The sequence below is a fragment of the Oncorhynchus tshawytscha genome, linkage group LG04 (genome assembly GCF_018296145.1).
Source record: "Oncorhynchus tshawytscha isolate Ot180627B linkage group LG04, Otsh_v2.0, whole genome shotgun sequence".
Lineage (NCBI taxonomy): Eukaryota > Metazoa > Chordata > Actinopteri > Salmoniformes > Salmonidae > Oncorhynchus > Oncorhynchus tshawytscha.
In genome coordinates this window covers 6,542,078-6,562,001 of record NC_056432.1, presented here as the reverse complement: position 1 = coordinate 6,562,001, position 19,924 = coordinate 6,542,078, and the positions used below count along the sequence as shown (strand labels likewise).

The following is a 19,924-nucleotide window of genomic DNA, read 5'->3' as shown; positions in this document are numbered from 1 at the left end:
TAAAAACAAACAGTTGAAATCAAATGCAGCTTTAAATATCTACTTGTAAAACATAAGATCTAGCATCACTTGTATATTTTGTACTCAAAATAAAAAACAGGACAAAATAAATATATAACATTTACATTGAATTCAGTTGCAGAAAAGCCACCTATTGTGGTGATTTGCTGCTATACTGAACATCTACAGCTGGGTCAGAACATACTGGTTTGGGTTTGAGGACGAACAGGGTAAAACACTGTTGCCAGGGGCTACCACATGACACAGCATTGTGCAGAATGTCACAGAAGAAACTTGATGAAAATTGTCAAACTGAGACTAAATTTTATGATAATTGACCAAAAAAATAAAAATATATGGTTTCTGATGCCTTTTGTGAAAAGTAGTGTCTTGATTAACTTAAGGTGCTGACATGGATACTGTCTGTAAGTGCCCAGATTGTAATGGTTTTAACCCAAACTCAGTCTTTACCCCCAGCCCTGTCCCCTACACACCCTAACCCAAACTCCACCTTTACCCCCAGCCCTGTCCCCTGTCCCCTACACACCCTAACCCAAACTCAGTCTTTACCCTGAGCCCTGTCCCCTACACACCCTAACCCAAACTGTCTTTACCCCCAGCCTCCTAAATTGTATGTCTGACTTTCTGATTTGTAAATTCACCGCAGTTCCCAACATTGACCAGCAGGTGGTAATGATACTCTCTTCTCAGACAGTAAATGACCACCAGTCAGCTACATTTATTTTGTTAGGAGGGGATGGAAAAGCATTGAGACTATTTGTCATGGAAGCAATTTCACTCATTTACTCATGTGAATGTGTCCAAAGAGATAAGAGAAGCTAATATTGATAGTCACTGTTAAATCTTTACAGCTCAGGATAATATGACTATAATTAAAGATCATCACTACCATCTGCTGGCTGGATCGGTCTTCTGATTAGAACCCTATTCTACACACTGCTAACCTTATGCCAAACCTTAAACCTAAATTTAGATCAGAAATGCACATTTTTGTTTTCATTACATTTTACGATAGTCCTATAGACAATTTGGACTTTGTGACTGGGTTTTCTAATAACCAGAGAGGCTAGGGGGAGGAGTTTACTCCAAATACCTGAGCAAAGGTGAAAGTGAAAGGTGTGTCTCAGTATAGGACTGAGGTGTAGATTGTTCTGTAAAAACGTGTAGAAATGCACATATAGTGACTATTAGAGTGGTTATAGATTTAAATAAACTATTTTTAAAGTGAAGTGGTGGACGTGAAGACCAGTAAAGGTAAGAGGAGATCTCAGTATATTTCACTTTCCAAACTAGACACAACAGTCCTGTTTTAAAACAATGAGGACTGGAGAAAGAAGAAGGGATGTTTGTATCTGTGTGATTGAGCAAAAGAGAGAATTTGATGAATGGTAATGATGTAAATATGAATGTTTTCTCGTTTTATTGAGAAATGAAACACACACCCCACCTTCATCCCAGCTGTATGTAATAACACACTAAAATGTCTGGCTAACAATGTAAGAAATAACACTGGAATGTTGCGGGGCTAGAATCACTTCCTCCCTCTCTATCGGCACCATTTTATATATTGACTACGTCCCTCCTGGCTCGCTCATTAATATCTTAATCTAAATGACTGATTGTCTCTTATCCGCTTGTCTTCCCATTATGCCATAGTTTGTCCATCTCAATTAACAGTAGAAACCACATTTGTTTAAGCAAGTCATCCATATCAGCTATGTTTTTTTAAAGCAGTAAATGAGGCTGAATGAACTGTTTCACTGAATGGGGCTCAATGAGAAATAGTTAATGACAAATCACCAGTATTCTAAGACGACATGGTAATATTGTCTAGATAGAGAACGACAGATCAGCTGTAAACAAGCAGGGCAGGTGGTAATACAGGCAATTAACTTAAAAACAAACAGTTGAAATCAAATGCAGCTTTAAATATCTACTTGTAAAACATAAGATCTAGCATCACTTGTATATTTTGTACTCAAAATAAAAAACATGACAAAATAAATATATAACATTTACATTGAATTCAGTTGCAGAAAAGCCACCTATTGTAGTGATTTGCTGCTATACTGAACATCTACAGCTGGGTCAGAACATACTGGTTTGGGTTTGAGGATGAACAGGGTAAAACACTGTTGCCAGGGACAACCACATGACACAGCATTGTGCAGAATGTCACAGTAGAAAATTGATGAAAGTTGTCAAACTGAGAAATCAATTTAATGATAATTGACCAATAAAAATATATGGTTTCCGATGCCTTTTGTGAAAAGTAAAGTCTTGATTAACTTAAGGTGCTGACATGGATACTGTCTGTAAGTGCCCAGATTGTAATGGTTTTAACCCAAACTCAGTCTTTACCCCCAGCCCTGTCCCCTACACACCCTAACCCAAACTCAGCCTTTACCCCCAGCCCTGTCCCCTACACACCCTAACCCAAACTCAGCCTTTACCCCCACCCTGCACACCCTAACCCAAACTCAGTCTTCACCCCCAGCCCTGTCCCCTACACACCCTAACCCAAACTCAGTCTTTACCCCCAGCCCTGTCCCCTGTCCCCTACACACCCTAATCCAAACTCAGTCTTTACCCCCAGCCCTGTCCCCTACACACCCTAACCCAAACTCAGTCTTTACCCCCAGCCCTGTCCCCTACACACCCTAACCCAAACTCAGTCTTTACCCCCAGCCCTGTCCCCTGTCCCCTACACACCCTAACCCAAACTCAGCCTTTACCCCCAGCCCTGTCCCCTGTCCCCTACACACCCTAACCCAAACTCAGTCTTTACCCCCAGCCCTGTCCCCTACACACCCTAACCCAAACTGTCTTTACCCCCAGCCTCCTAAATTGTATGTCTGACTTTCTGATTTGTAAATTCACCGCAGTTCCCAACATTGACCAGCAGGTGGTAATGATACTCTCTTCTCAGACAGTAAATGACCACCAGTCAGCTACATTTATTTTGTTAGGAGGGGATGGAAAAGCATTGAGACTATTTGTCATGGAAGCAATTTCACTCATTTAGTCATGTGAATGTGTCCAAAGAGATAAGAGAAGCTAATATTGATAGTCACTGTTAAATCTTTACAGCTCAGGATAATATGACTATAATTAAAGATCATCACTACCATCTGCTGGCTGGATCGGTCTTCTGATTTGAACCCTATTAGACACACCGCTAACCTTAAACCTAAATTAAGATCAGAAATGCACATTTTCGTTTTCGTGACATTTTACGATAGGCCTATAGACAATTTAGACTTTGTGGCTGGGTTTTCTAATAACCAGAGAGGCTGGGGGGGAGGAGTTTACTCCAAATACCTGAGCAAAGGTGAAAGTGAAAGGTGTGTCTCAGTATAGGACTGAGGTGTAGATTGTTCTGTAAAAACATGTAGATATGCACATATAGAGAATTTGATGAAAGGCAATGATGTAATTATGAATGTTTTCTCTCTTTATTGCAGTGAAAATGTCAGAGTCCAGAGTTCATAGTAAGTCAACATGCTATAATTAATGATGAACTTTTCTTTCATGTATCTGGGAGAACAGAACTAAACCAACTATTGAAAATGAAATGTGTTTGTAGTTTTATTTGTCTTTATGTGTAAATGTGTGTCTGGATGAAATGTGTTTGTGGTTTTATTTGTCTTTATGTGTAAATGTGTGTCTGGATGAAATGTGTTTGTAACATGAGGAGTTGTAGCTGAGTTTGTGTCTGTGAGAAACAGCTCTACTGCTAGACTAGTGGTTAGAGTGTTGAGCAGGTAACTTTTGTACTTTACTTCTAAAAGGTTGCTAGATTGAATCCCTATGGTGCTGCTGACAAGGTAAACATCTGTTGTTCTACCCCTGAACAAGGCAGTTATAACCCACTGTTCCTAGCAAGCAAACATTTTCCTAGTTTCCTCAGGGACTCAACCCAGCAACGTTTGGGTTACTGGTCCAATGCTCTTAAGTGCTCAACTACCTGACAAACATGTCTGTCTAATGGAGAAATACAGAGACTCTCATTTATTCTATATATTTAGTCATAACAGATCCTTTTCTTCAGTAGATTTAAGTTGAGTTTGGTTCAGGATTTACTTCTAAATGATGTTCCAGATGATTTTACCATCATCCATTACCCTTTACTGATGTTTAAATCAGAGATTTTTACTGTAAAACATCATATGTTGTTATTTCAGGGGGAATTGGCCATGTATAGACCCATAAAGTGAATTAGTATAATAACTGAAGTGATATTTAATGTTATTAGGTTTGTTTAGTGTCTCTTGCACAATGGTAGACCTGGTTAGTATGAATGTTGAGTCTTGGACACTGGGGTAGACCTGGTTAGTATGAATGTTGAGGCTTGGACACTGGGGTAGACCTGGTTAGTATGAATGTTGAGACTTGGACACTGGGGTAGACCTGGTTAGTATGAATGTTGAGGCTTGGACACTGGGGTAGACCTGGTTAGTATGAATGTTGAGGCTTGGACACTGGGGTAGACCTGGTTAGTATGAATGTTGAGGCTTGGACACTGGGGTAGACCTGGTTAGTATGAATGTTGAGTCTTGGACACTGGGGTAGACCTGGTTAGTATGAATGTTGCGTCTTGGACACTGGGGTAGACCTGGTTAGTATGAATGGGGAATTATCCATTAACCTTTACTGATGTTAATGTTATCCATTAACCTTGGACACTGGGGTAGACCTCCATTAACCTTTACTGAACCATTATCCATTAACCTTTATGAATGTTACCATTATCCATTAACCTTTACTGATGTTAATTATCCTTAACCTGGTTAGTATGAATGTTATCATTATCCATTAACCTTTACTGATGTTACCATTATCCATTAACCTTTACTGGTTACCATTATCCATTAACCCTGATGGTTATCCATTAACCTTTACTGATGTTACCATTATCCATTAACCTTTACATTATCCATTAACTTACTGATGTTACCATTATCCATTAACCTTTACTGATGTTACCATTATCCATTAACCTTTACTGATGTTATCATTATCCATTAACCTTTACTGATGTTATCATTATCCATTAACCTTTACTGATATTATCCATTGGTTACCATTATCCATGATTTTACTGATGTTACCATTATCCATTAACCTTTACTGATGTTACCATTATCCATTAACCTTTACTGATGTTACCATTATCCATTAACCTTTACTGATGTTACCATTATCCATTAACCTTTACTGATGTTACCATTATCCATTAACCTTTACTGATGTTACCATTATCCATTAACCTTTACTGATGTTACCATTATCCATTAACCTTTACTGATGTTACCATTATCCATTAACCTTTACTGATGTTATCATGTTACCATTATCCATTAACCTTTACTGATGTTATCATTATCCATTAACCTTTACTGATGTTACCATTATCCATTAACCTTTACTTGTGATGTTACCATTATCCATTAACCTTTACTGATGTTACCATTATCCATTAACCTTTACTGATGTTACCATTATCCATTAACCTTTACTGATGTTACCATTATCCATTAACCTTTACTGATGTTACCATTATCCATTAACCTTTACTGATGTTACCATTATCCATTAACCTTTACTGATGTTACCATTATCCATTAACCTTTACTGATGTTACCATTATCCATTAACTTTTACTGATGTTACCATTATCCATTAACCTTTACTGATGTTACCTGTTATCCATTAACCTTTACTGATGTTACCATTATCCATTAACCTTTACTGATGTTACCATTATCCATTAACCTTTACTGATGTTACCATTATCCATTAACCTTTACTGATGTTACCATTATCCATTAACCTTTACTGATGTTACCATTATCCACTGGTTACCATTATCCATTACTGATGTTATCATTATCCATTAACCTTTACTGATGTTACCATTATCCATTAACCTTTACTGATGATTAACCTTTACTGATGTTACCATTATCCATTAACCTTTACTGATGTTACCATTATCCATTAACCTTTACTGATGTTACCATTATCCATTAACCTTTACTGATGTTACCATTATCCATTAACCTTTACTGATGTTACCATTATCCATTAACCTTACTGATGTTACCATTATCCATTAATTTACTGATGTTACCATTATCCATTAACCTTTACTGATGTTATCATTATCCATTAACCTTTACTGATGTTACCATTATCCATTAACCTTTACTGATGTTACCATTATCCATTAACCTTTACTGATGTTACCATTATCCATTAACCTTTACTGATGTTACCATTATCCATTAACCTTTACTGATGTTACCATTATCCATTAACCTTTACTGATGTTACCATTATCCATTAACCTTTACTGATGTTACCATTATCCATTAACCTTTACTGATGTTATCATTATCCATTAACCTTTACTGATGTTACCATTATCCATTAACCTTTACTGATGTTACCATTATCCATTAACCTTTACTGATGTTACCATTATCCATTAACCTTTACTGATGTTACCATTATCCATTAACCTTTACTGATGTTACCATTATCCATTAACCTTTACTGATGTTACCATTATCCATTAACTTTACTATGTTACCATTATCCATTAACCTTAACTGATGTTACCATTATCCATTAACCTTTACTGATGTTACCATTATCCATTAACCTTTACTGTTACCATTATCCATTAACCTTTACTGATGTTACCATTATCCATAACCTTTACTGATGTTATCATTATCCATTAACCTTTACTGATGTTATCATTATCCATGAACCTCTACTGATGTTTAAATCAGAGATTTTTACTGTTGGTGACTTGGGGAATAGAGGCCTAAGGAAAGTGGGTAACAGGGCTGAGATAGGAAAGTAACAGGGATGAGGGGTATTGGCAAAGGGACTGGGGTCTTGAGTAACACACAGGTCATTTAGGGACAGGATATGCCTGTATCTGTACTTGATTGTATAGGTTTGAGGGTATTGGTATGTGGGTGTTAGGGTTAGGGCATGAGGAATAGGGGTAACAGGGCTGGGGTGTGTGGGTCATTGAGTTTAGGTGTGTGGGTAAGTGGGCTGAGGTATATAGATATTGAGGGTGAGGAATAGGGGTAAATATCTGTTCATGTTATTATAGACAGAGCACTCTGTCACAACTGTGACCAAGAATAAAACATACTTTTAAATAAATAAATCATCAAAATGGATGACATGTTAGGCTACTAGTGGCATAAGATTAGCATAGTGGCATGTCTGGGAAAGATGTGGGAACAAATGGGATAATATCATTCTAGATTGTAGCATCACATTCTTCTATGACATATAGACTTCCCTTCAAATGAATCTGTGTGTCTGGGATTGTAGGGGTTGTATTTTAGAATTGACATGGTCCTGTTTGTTGTATGTCTATTGTAGTTATTAATTCAGATGTGTTTATAAATGTACTGAGAGGATTTCATTCTGTAACCAGTTGGATTAAGATGTATAGATGGTGTTCCTGACACAGATGATGTCATTAAACATGAAATGTTCTCTCTTTCTGAACAGATCAGTTTAAACTCACCTCAGAAGACCATGTGGAGGCTGTTGGTGAAGAGGTCACCCTCCCCTGTCACCTCTCACCTGACACCAGTGCTGTTGCCATGACGATCAGGTGGTTTAAAAGGACAGAGTGTATTTACCTGTATAAGAATGGCCAGGTGACAGAGAGGAGTGGCTATGAGGGCAGAGTGAGTCTGATCACCCAGGAGCTGGAGAGAGGCAACGTGTCTCTGAGGCTGATAGACTTCAGGAGGTCAGATAGAGGAGTCTACATCTGTCAGGTCATCCATGGAGAACAGAAGGAGGAGGCTGCAGTGGGTTTAAGGGTCAGAAGAGGTAAGTGTTCTAGAACTCCAGTAATGTTTCTAAACACATAAACAACAACAATAACAACCAGTCTCTTTCCCTGTACAGAACACTTGTACTTTCTCATGTAGGTAGGAGTTGATAGTAGGAGTTACAGATGAATAGACTAGATTCATTCTGCATATCAACTAGTTACAATGCATATTATCATCACTCTGAGCTTTGAGCTGGTCTTAAAGCATTAGAACCATTCCAACATTACTGTCACGTCCCTTGATTGTCATTAGTAATGAATGTGATGAACACTCCCACCCCTCTGATGAACATCACACCACTAGTAGTGCTGCTTACATCCCTTTCCCTAGATGTACATTAGTAATGAATGTGATGAACAGTCATATCAATATGATGGATGGTATTTGATTGAATAATGTAATGTGACTGAAATTGGATTGAATGTAACTGTAATAACTCATACATTTTGTTATACATTATCAATATTCAAATCCTCTCCATCTTGGATATATCTGCCATAGAGGTCAATATTTCACATAGTCCTCCCACAATATATCTGCCATAGAGGTCAACATTTTATAATCCTAAATGAACATGGAATCAGCTTGAATTTAGTTTTATATCCTAGTATGAATCATTCTGCGATGTTTAGACTGTTCCAATAGTAGCACTGCTTACATCCCTTTAAAAGTTATAGAAATTAGAAATAGAAATTTAATGAACAATAATAACTAATACATTCTGTTTTACATGATCATTATTCATGACTCTCCATCTTGGATAATGGATGATCAGTATCAGGTGAGTAATTACTTATTTGTCTGTTTTGTTTATTGACAACCAATAACACAAGACAAAGAACAGACCAGAGTGTTAATCTGATACTATAAAAACTACAGGCCTTGTGAACAGCAGTGTGTCTTCTTCAAGGCTACAAATTAAATCAGTTTCTTTACATTTATCAATACTCTCCCCAAATGTTCTCAAGGTAGGTTGATTAAGATGTATAGATGTTCTTCAAAGACAGAATTTTCAATCATCGATCTCCCACAATATATCTGCATTATGGAGGTCAACATTTCACATAGGCCTCCCACAATATATCTGTTGTAGACTCAACATTTTAATATGAGTCAGCAGAAGACACATCTCAGTTGAATACATTCAGTTGGACAACTGATTGGTCAACATTTGTGTATTTGATGTTTTCACATATATATATCTGCTATAGAGGTCAATATTTCACATAGTCCTCCCACTATATATCTGCCAAGAGGTCAATATTTCACATAGTCCTCCCACTATATATCTGCTTTTAGAGGTCAATATTTCACATACTATAGAAATATTTCACATAGTCCTCCCACTATATATTCTGCCATGTCAATAGTGTCAATTCTTCTTACATATCCTCCCACAATGTCATTAGCTAATAAGGTCAACATTTCACATAGTCCTCCCACTATATTCTGAGGTACAATTTTCACATAGTCTCCCACAATATATCTCAATTAGGTTGGATTTCAATAGTCCTAACTATATATTTTGTTAAAGGTCAATATTTCACATAGTCCTCCCACTATATATCTGCCATAGAGGTCAATATTTCACATAGTCCTCCCACTATATATCTGCCATAGAGGTCAATATTTCACATAGTCCTCCCACTATATATCTGCCATAGAGGTCAACATTTCACATAGTCCTCCCACTATATATCTGCCATAGAGGTCAACATTTCACATAGTCCTCCCACTATATATCTGCTATAGAGGTCAATATTTCACATAGTCCTCCCACTATATATCTGCTATAGAGGTCAACATTTCACACACCAAAATGAAAATAGAATCAGCTTGAATTCAGTTTGATGTCCTAGTATGAATCATTCTGTGATGTTTAGACTGTTCCAATAGTAGCACTGCTTACATCCCTTTCCCTAGATGTACATTAGTAATGAATGTGATGAACAGTCATATCAATATGATGTATGGTATTTGATTGAATAATGTAATGTGACTGAAATTGGATTGAATGTAACTGTAATAACTCATACATTTTGTTATACATTATCAATATTCATTCCTCTCCATCTTGGATAATGGATGATCAGGATCAATATCATAAATCTTCCACAATATATCTGCCATAAAGGTCAATATTTCACATAGTCCTCCCACAATATATCTGCCATAGAGGTCAATATTTCACATAGTCCTCCCACTATATATCTGCCATAGAGGTCAATATTTCACATAGTCCTCCCACTATATATCTGCCATAGAGGTCAATATTTCACATAGTCCTCCCACAATATATCTGCCATAGAGGTCAATATTTCACATAGTCCTCCCACTATATATCTGCCATAGAGGTCAATATTTCACATAGTCCTCCCACTATATATCTGCTATAGAGGTCAATATTTCACATAGTCCTCCCACTATATATCTGCCATAGAGGTCAATATTTCACACTCCAAAATGAAAATAGAATCAGCTTGAATTCAGTTTGATGTCCCAGTATGAATCATTCTGTGATGTTTAGACTGTTCCAATAGTAGCACTGCTTACATCCCTTTCCCTAGATGTACATTAGTAATGAATGTGATGAACAGTCATTCCAATATGATGTATGGTATTTCATTAAATTATGGAATGAGACAGAAATGTAATGAACAATAATAACTAATGCATTCTGTTTTACATGATCATTATTCATGACTCTCCATCTTGGATAATGGGTGAACAGTTTGGGGTGAGTAATTACTTATTTGTCTGTTTTGTTTATTGACAACCAATAACACAAGACAAAGAACAGACCAGAGTGTTAATCTGATATTATAAAAACTACAGGCCTTGTGAACAGCAGTGTGTCTTCTTCAAGGCTACAAATTAAATCAGTTTCTTTACATTTATCAATACTCTCCCCAAATGTTCTCAAGGTAGGTTGGATTAAGATGTATAGATGTTCTTCAAATGATCCAGAATTTTCATATCATCGATCTCCCACAATATATCTGCTATAGAGGTCAACATTTCACATAGTCCTCCCACAAAATATCTGTTGTAGAGCTCAACATTTTAGAGGGGTTGAGTTAAATGCGGAAGACACATCTCAGTTGAATACATTCAGTTGGACAACTGACTAGGTATCCCCCTTTCCTTTCCCTTTCACAATATATCTGCCATAGAGGTCAATATTTCACATAGTCCTCCCACTATATATCTGCCATAGAGGTCAATATTTCACATAGTCCTCCCACTATATATCTGCTATAGAGGTCAATATTTCACATAGTCCTCCCACTATATATCTGCCATAGAGGTCAATATTTCACATAGACAAAGACTATATATCTGCCAGAGTCAATATTTCACATAGTCCTCCCACAATATATCTGCCATAATCAATATTTCACATAGTCCTCCCCTATATATCTGAGATCAATATTTCACATAGTCCTCCCACAATATATCTGCCATAGAGGTCAATATTTCACATAGTCCTCCCACTATATATCTGCCATAGAGGTCAATATTTCACATAGTCCTCCCACTATATATCTGCTATAGAGGTCAATATTTCACATAGTCCTCCCACTATATATCTGCCATAGAGGTCAATATTTCACATAGTCCTCCCACTATATATCTGCTTTTGAGGTCAACATTTCTCACTTCGAAATGAACATGGAATCAGCTTGAATTCAGTTTGATGTCCCAGTATGAATCATTTTGTGATGTTTAGACTGTTCCAATAGTAGCACTGCTTACATCCCTTTCCCTAGATGTACATTAGTAATGAATGTGATGAACAGTCATATCAATATGATGGATGGTATTTGATTGAATAATGTAATGTGACTGAAATTGGATTGAATGTAACTGTAATAACTCATACATTTTGTTATACATTATCAATATTCATTCCTCTCCATCTTGGATAATGGATGATCAGGATCAATATCATAAATCTCCCACAATATATCTGCCATAGAGGTCAATATTTCACATAGTCCTCCCACTATATATCTGCCATAGAGGTCAATATTTCACATAGTCCTCCCACTATATATCTGCCATAGAGGTCAATATTTCACATAGTCCTCCCACTATATATCTGCCATAGAGGTCAACATTTCACACTCCAAAATGAAAATAGAATCAGCTTGAATTCAGCTTGATGTCTTATTATGAAGCATTCAGTCATTCTCAGACTGCTCACATAGTAGTGCTGCTTACATCCCTTTCCCTAGATGTACATTAGTAATGAATGTGATGAACAGTCATTCCAATATGATGTATGGTATTTCATTAAATTATGTCATGAGACAGAAATTCAATGAACAATAATAACTAATGCATTCTGTTTTACATGATCATTATTCATGACTCTCCATCTTGGATAATGGATGATCAGGACAACGTGAGTAATTACTTATTTGTCTGTTTTGTTTATTGACAACCAATAACACAAGACAAAGAACAGACCAGAGTGTTAATCTGATACTATAAAAACTACAGGCCTTGTGAACAGCAGTGTGTCTTCTTCAAGACTACAAATTAAATCAGTTTCTTTACATTTATCAATACTCTCCCCAAATGTTCTCAAGGTAGGTTGGATTAAGATGTATAGATGTTCTTCAAATTATCCAGAATTTTCATATCATCGATCTCCCACAATATATCTGCTATGGAGGTCAACATTTCACATAGTCCTCCCACTATATATCTGTTGTAGAGCTCAACATTTTAGAGGGGTTAAAGTTAAGAACATGGAAGTCATCTTGAATACATTCAGTTGGACAACTGACTAGGTATCCCCCTTTCCTTTCCCTCCCACTATATATCTGCTATGGAGGTCAACATTTTAGAGGGGTTGAGTTAAATGCGGAAGACACATCTCAGTTGAATACATTCAGTTGGACAACTGACTAGGTATCCCCCTTTCCTTTCCCTTTCACAATATATCTGCTATAGAGGTCAATATTTCACATAGTCCTCCCACTATATATCTGCCATAGAGGTCAATATTTCACATAGTCCTCCCACTATATATCTGCCATAGAGGTCAATATTTCACATAGTCCTCCCACTATATATCTGCCATAGAGGTCAATATTTCACATAGTCCTCCCACTATATATCTGCCTATATATCTGCCATAGAGGTCAATATTTCACATAGTCCTCCCACTATATATCTGCCATAGAGGTCAATATTTCACATAGTCCTCCCAATATTATCTGCCATAGAGGTCAATATTTCACATAGTCCTCCCACAATATATCTGCCATAGAGGTCAATATTTCACATCAAGTCCTCCCACAATATATCTGCCATAGAGGTCAATATTTCACATAGTCCTCCCACTATATCTGCCTATAGAGGTCAATATTTCACATAGTCCTCCCACTATATATCTGCCATAGAGGTCAATATTTCACATAGTCCTCCCACTATATATCTGCTATAGAGGTCAATATTTCACATAGTCCTCCCACTATATATCTGCCATAGAGGTCAATATTTCACATAGTCCTCCCACTATATATCTGCTATAGAGGTCAATATTTCACATAGTCCTCCCACTATATATCTGCTATAGAGGTCAATATTTCACATAGTCCTCCCACTATATATCTGCTATAGAGGTCAACATTTCTCACTTCGAAATGAACATGGAATCAGCTTGAATTCAGTTTGATGTCCCAGTATGAATCATTTTGTGATGTTTAGACTGTTCCAATAGTAGCACTGCTTACATCCCTTTCCCTAGATGTACATTAGTAATGAATGTGATGAACAGTCATATCAATATGATGTATGGTATTTGATTGAATAATGTAATGTGACTGAAATTGGATTGAATGTAACTGTAATAACTCATACATTTTGTTATACATTATCAATATTCATTCCTCTCCATCTTGGATAATGGATGATCAGGATCAATAACATAAATCTCCCACTATATATCTGCCATAGAGGTCAATATTTCACATAGTCCTCCCACTATATATCTGCCATAGAGGTCAATATTTCACATAGTCCTCCCACTATATATCTGCCATAGAGGTCAATATTTCACATAGTCCTCCCACAATATATCTGCCATAGAGGTCAACATTTCACACTCCAAAATGAAAATAGAATCAGCTTGAATTCAGCTTGATGTCTTATTATGAAGCATTCAGTCATTCTCAGACTGCTCACATAGTAGTGCTGCTTACATCCCTTTCCCTAGATGTACGTTAGTAATGAATGTGATGATCAGTCATTCCAATAGGATGTATGGTATTTCATTAAATTATGTAATGAGACAGAAATTCAATGAACAATAATAACTAATGCATTCTGTTTTACATGATCATTATTCATGACTCTCCATCTTGGATAATGGATGATCAGACAAGGTGAGTAATTACTTATTTGTCTGTTTTGTTTCTTGACAACCAATAACACAAGACAAAGAACAGACCAGAGTGTTAATCTGATACTATAAAAACTACAGGCCTTGTGAACAGCAGTGTGTCTTCTTCAAGGCTACAAATTAAATCAGTTTCTTTACATTTATCAATACTCTCCCCAAATGTTCTCAAGGTAGGTTGGATTAAGATGTATAGATGTTCTTCAAATGATCCAGAATTTTCATATCATCGATCTCCCACAATATATCTGCTATGGAGGTCAACATTTCACATATCCCTCCCACTATATATCTGTTGTAAGAGCTCAACATTTTAGAGGGGTTGAGTTAAATGCGGAAGACACATCTCAGTTGAATACATTCAGTTGGACAACTGACTAGGTATCCCCCTTTCCTTTCCCTCCCACAATATATCTGCTATAGAGGTCAATATTTCACATAGTTCCCAGTATAAATGCGGATAGAGGTCACATCTCATTTGAATAGTCATCCCACTTGGACAACTGATAGGTATCAATATTTCCTTTCCCCCACAATATATCTGCTATAGAGGTCAATATTTCACATAGTCCTCCCACTATATATCTGCTATAGAGGTCAATATTTCACATAGTCCTCCCACTATATATCTGCCATAGAGGTCAATATTTCACATAGTCCTCCCACTATATATCTGCCATAGAGGTCAATATTTCACATAGTCCTCCCACTATATATCTGCTATAGAGGTCAATATTTCACATAGTCCTCCCACTATATATCTGCTATAGAGGTCAATATTTCACATAGTCCTCCCACTATATATCTGCCATAGAGGTCAATATTTCACATAGTCCTCCCACTATATATCTGCTATAGAGGTCAATATTTCACATAGTCCTCCCACTATATATCTGCCATAGAGGTCAATATTTCACATAGTCCTCCCACTATATATCTGCCATAGAGGTCAATATTTCACATAGTCCTCCCACAATATATCTGCCATAGAGGTCAATATTTCACATAGTCCTCCCACAATATATCTGCCATAGAGGTCAATATTTCACATAGTCCTCCCACAATATATCTGCCATAGAGGTCCATATTTCACATAGTCCTCCCACTATATATCTGCTATAGAGGTCAACATTTCACATAGTCCTCCCACTATATATCTGCTATAGAGGTCAATATTTCTCACTTCGAAATGAACATGGAATCAGCTTGAATTTAGTTTTATATCCCAGTATGAATCATTTTGTGATGTTTAGACTGTTCCAATAGTAGCACTGCTTACATCCCTTTCCCTAGATGTACATTAGTAATGAATGTGATGAACAGTCATATCAATATGATGTATGGTATTTGATTGAATAATGTAATGTGACTGAAATTGGATTGAATGTAACTGTAATAACTCATACATTTTGTTATACATTATCAATATTCATTCCTCTCCATCTTGGATAATGGATGATCAGGATCAATAACATAAATCTCCCACAATATATCTGCCATAGAGGTCAATATTTCACATAGTCCTCCCACTATATATCTGCCATAGAGGTCAACATTTCACATAGTCCTCCCACTATATATCTGCTATAGAGGTCAATATTTCACATAGTCCTCCCACTATATATCTGCCATAGAGGTCAACATTTCACATAGTCCTCCCACTATATATCTGCTATAGAGGTCAATATTTCACATAGTCCTCCCACTATATATCTGCTATAGAGGTCAATATTTCATATAGTCCTCCCACTATATATCTGCCATAGAGGTCTCACATAGTCCTCCCATTATATATCATAGAGGTCAATATTTCACTAGTCCTCCCACTATATATCTGCTATAGAGGTCAATATTTCACATAGTCCTCCCACTATATATCTGCTATAGAGGTCAACATTTCACATAGTCCTCCCACTATATATCTGCTATAGAGGTCAATATTTCACATAGTCCTCCCACTATATATCTGCTATAGAGGTCAATATTTCACATAGTCCTCCCACTATATATCTGCCATAGAGGTCAATATTTCACATAGTCCTCCCACTATATATCTGCCATAGAGGTCAACATTTCACACACCAAAATGAACATGGAATCAGCTTGAATTCAGTTTGATGTCCTAGTATGAATCATTTTGTGATGTTTAGACTGTTCCAATAGTAGCACTGCTTACATCCCTTTCCCTAGATGTACATTAGTAATGAATGTGATGAACAGTCATTCCAATATGATGTATGGTATTTCATTAAATTATGTAATGAGACAGAAATTCAATGAACAATAATAACTAATGCATTCTGTTTTACATGATCATTATTCATGACTCTCCATCTTGGATAATGGATGATCAGTATTAGGTGAGTAATTACTTATTTGTCTGTTTTGTTTATTGACAACCAATAACACAAGACAAAGAACAGACCAGAGTGTTAATCTGATACTATAAAAACTACAGGCCTTGTGAACAGCAGTGTGTCTTCTTCAAGGCTACAAATTAAATCAGTTTCTTTACATTTATCAATACTCTCCCCAAATGTTCTCAAGGTAGGTTGGATTAAGATGTATAGATGTTCTTCAAATTATCCAGAATTTTCATATCATCGATCTCCCACTATATATCTGCCATAGAGGTCAACATTTCACATAGTCCTCCCACTATATATCTGCTATGGAGGTCAACATTTCACATAGTCCTCCCACTATATATCTGCCATAGAGGTCAACATTTCACATAGTCCTCCCACTATATATCTGCCATAGAGGTCAATATTTCACATAGTTATATCTGCTATAGAGGTCACATTTCACATAGTCCTCCCACTATATATCTGCTATTGAGGTCAATATTTCACATAGTCCTCCCACTATATATCTGCCATAGAGGTCAATATTTCACATAGTCCTCCCACTATATATCTGCCATAGAGGTCAATATTTCACATAGTCCTCCCACTATATATCTGCTATAGAGGTCAATATTTCACATAGTCCTCCCACTATATATCTGTTATAGAGGTCAATATTTCACAGCCCTCCCACTATATTTCTGCCATAGAGTCAACTCACCACCAAAATGAAAATAGAATCATCTTGAATTCTTTGATGTCTTCTTCAAGACTACAAATTAAATAGTTTCTTTACATTTATGGGTACTCTCCCAAATGTTCTCAAGGTTGGAGGACCAATAGTATTATCTGTATAGATGTTCTTCAAATTTCCAGAATTTTCATAGTCCTCCCACTATATATCTGCCATAGAGGTCAATATTTCACATAGTCCTCCCACTATATATCTGCCATAGAGGTCAACATTTCACACACCAAAATTAACATGGAATCAGCTTGAATTTAGCTTGATATCCTATTATGAAGCATTCAGTCATTCTCAGACTGCTCACATAGTAGTGCTGCTTACATCCCTTTCCCTAGATGTACATTAGTAATGAATGTGATGAACAGTCATTCCAATATGATGTATGGTATTTCATTAAATTATGTAATGAGACAGAAATTCAATGAACAATAATAACTAATTCATTCTGTTTTACATGATCATTATTCATGACTCTCCATCTTGGATAATGGATGATCAGAAATAGGTGAGTAATTAATTATTTGTCTGTTTTGTTTATTGACAACCAATAACACAAGACAAAGAACAGACCAGAGTGTTAATCTGATACTATAAAAACTACAGGCCTTGTGAACAGCAGTGTGTCTTCTTCAAGGCTACAAATTAAATCAGTTTCTTTACATTTATCAATACTCTCCCCAAATGTTCTCACGGTAGGTTGTATTATGATGTCATATGTTCCTCACATTCTACTGAATGTATATTCCATAGAACCCTGCCTCCTGACACAATATCCTGTATCTGACATAGAGCCCAATGCTGGTTATCACCAACAATGACAATAATCATTTGATCAGAGAAAGACCAATAACAAAACAACATTATTTATGAAGTTAACCAGATCTCATTGGTTGCCACAGTCCCTACATGAGGGAGGCTTGAGTGACAGGAGAAATCTGATTGGTCCTGTTTGTTCTGTATATAGTGATGTCATCTACCACACAGAACTCACCTCTCTGTTTTACACCATAGAGTCAGGATCATGGTATTTACAACATGAGACCCAGGAGGACAAGCTGAAGAGGGAGGCATCAGCTGGTGAGCTTGGTAAGTATGAGAGAGTCTGGAGGAGAGAGGATTGAATCAGGGAACATGAGTGATGTCATTCAGTTTTTCAGACTAATTCATTTGTAATGTATCAAATAGTCAATAGACCAGTTGATGATTGGTTCAGCTCAGATAACTGTTGACTGGAGGAAATAATTACTAATAATTGTACCACCTCCATCAAATGATAATGTCTTTATAGACATACTATTGAATTAATTAATACATTACTTATTCAAACAACCAATTAAATATGTTAATTGCTCTCAGAGTTGAAGATGGAAAAAGAATTAAAAGAGATATTAAGAGAGAAGATGATGAAACAACTAAAGGAGAAACTAGATGATATGACCCAGGAAGTGAGAGAGAAAGAGAGACTCCTGGATGATATGACCCAGGAAGTGAGAGAGAAAGAGAGACTCCTGGAGGAGAAGAACCAGATAATGGAACAGAGGGAGAAACTATTAGAAGAGAAAGACAACCAACTGGAAGAGAAAGACAAGCAACTAAAGGAAAGAGACATTCAACTAGAGGCTCTGAGAAAGAACCTGCAGGACAAGAACAGCCAAGTAGAGAACTTCAGAGTCCTACTGCAGGAAAAAGACCTTCAACTAGAGGACAGGAACCACAGACTGGGAGAGAAGGACAGACTGCTGGAAGAGAGACAAACAACTAAAGGAAAGACAAGAGTAAAGGAAAAAGACTTCAACAGACTGGAGACTGGGAGAGAAGGACAGAACTGGAAAATGAACTGGAGGGAAAAGAAAATGAACTAAAAGAGAGGAGACAGGAAGTAGAAGAGAGGAGACAGGAAGTAGAAGAGAAAGACAACCTACTAGAGGAGAGAGAGAACCAGTTAAAGGAAAGAGACAAACAGGTGGAGGATGTCAACAATGAAAATGCTGAACTGGGTGATTATTCACACCGTTAATACATTTAGTCTTCTGTACTTTCCTCAATTCTCAGGTTATTGTCGACTCTCCACTGAGTTGTGAATATTGTTGTCCATCACTTCATACTTTCCCTCTGCATCATATTTCTGTCTAAAGTCTTTAACACAGAATTCAGATCCTAGTCCTCCTTTGTTATTTCAGCTCAACAGATATGTGATGTGAAGACTGAGGTAGAGAGACTGAGAAGAGAGATCTCAGCCCAGATGACTGGTGAGTGAGATATGTGATACTTAACATTTCAGTAGAAACCCAGAACTCCCCTTCAGTAGGTCTATGTGCCGTCATGTGTCACTGAGGGAAAGGTTCTCATTCTAAATGGTTGTTCTGTTATTTTAGAACATGGAGAGACGTCAGATACAGGTTCCATCCTCCCAGTCAGGAGGAGAGACAGCATGGAGGTTCCTCCACTTAGTGAGTTATCAATATTGTCCTGTTGTCTCCTACTGTTTCTAGTCTATAGTGGACCATCCTTCACT

General features: G+C 36.8%; 1 protein-coding gene and 2 long non-coding RNA genes across 3 annotated transcripts in view; all 3 read left to right on the top strand.

Annotated features, from left to right (window-relative positions):
• Positions 1-19,924, top strand: part of LOC112247771 (trichohyalin-like) — a 34,083-nt gene that overhangs the window by 11,661 nt on the left and 2,498 nt on the right. Inside the window, exons 3-11 of the mRNA XM_042321249.1 lie at positions 3,486-3,512; positions 7,567-7,896; positions 8,677-8,682; positions 17,909-17,914; positions 18,421-18,495; positions 18,766-19,184; positions 19,223-19,406; positions 19,590-19,658; positions 19,785-19,859. Of these exons, the coding sequence (XP_042177183.1) occupies positions 3,486-3,512; positions 7,567-7,896; positions 8,677-8,682; positions 17,909-17,914; positions 18,421-18,495; positions 18,766-19,184; positions 19,223-19,406; positions 19,590-19,658; positions 19,785-19,859 (1,191 nt within the window). The remainder of the gene's footprint in view (positions 1-3,485; positions 3,513-7,566; positions 7,897-8,676; positions 8,683-17,908; positions 17,915-18,420; positions 18,496-18,765; positions 19,185-19,222; positions 19,407-19,589; positions 19,659-19,784; positions 19,860-19,924) is intronic.
• On the top strand, positions 9,641-12,639 carry LOC121846336. The gene is made up of 3 exons (XR_006083184.1): positions 9,641-9,699; positions 10,256-11,076; positions 11,883-12,639. It is a non-coding gene; the product is annotated as an uncharacterized LOC121846336 (long non-coding RNA).
• On the top strand, positions 15,354-17,231 carry LOC121846335. Its single transcript, XR_006083183.1, has 3 exons — positions 15,354-15,481; positions 15,818-15,949; positions 17,156-17,231. It is a non-coding gene; the product is annotated as an uncharacterized LOC121846335 (long non-coding RNA).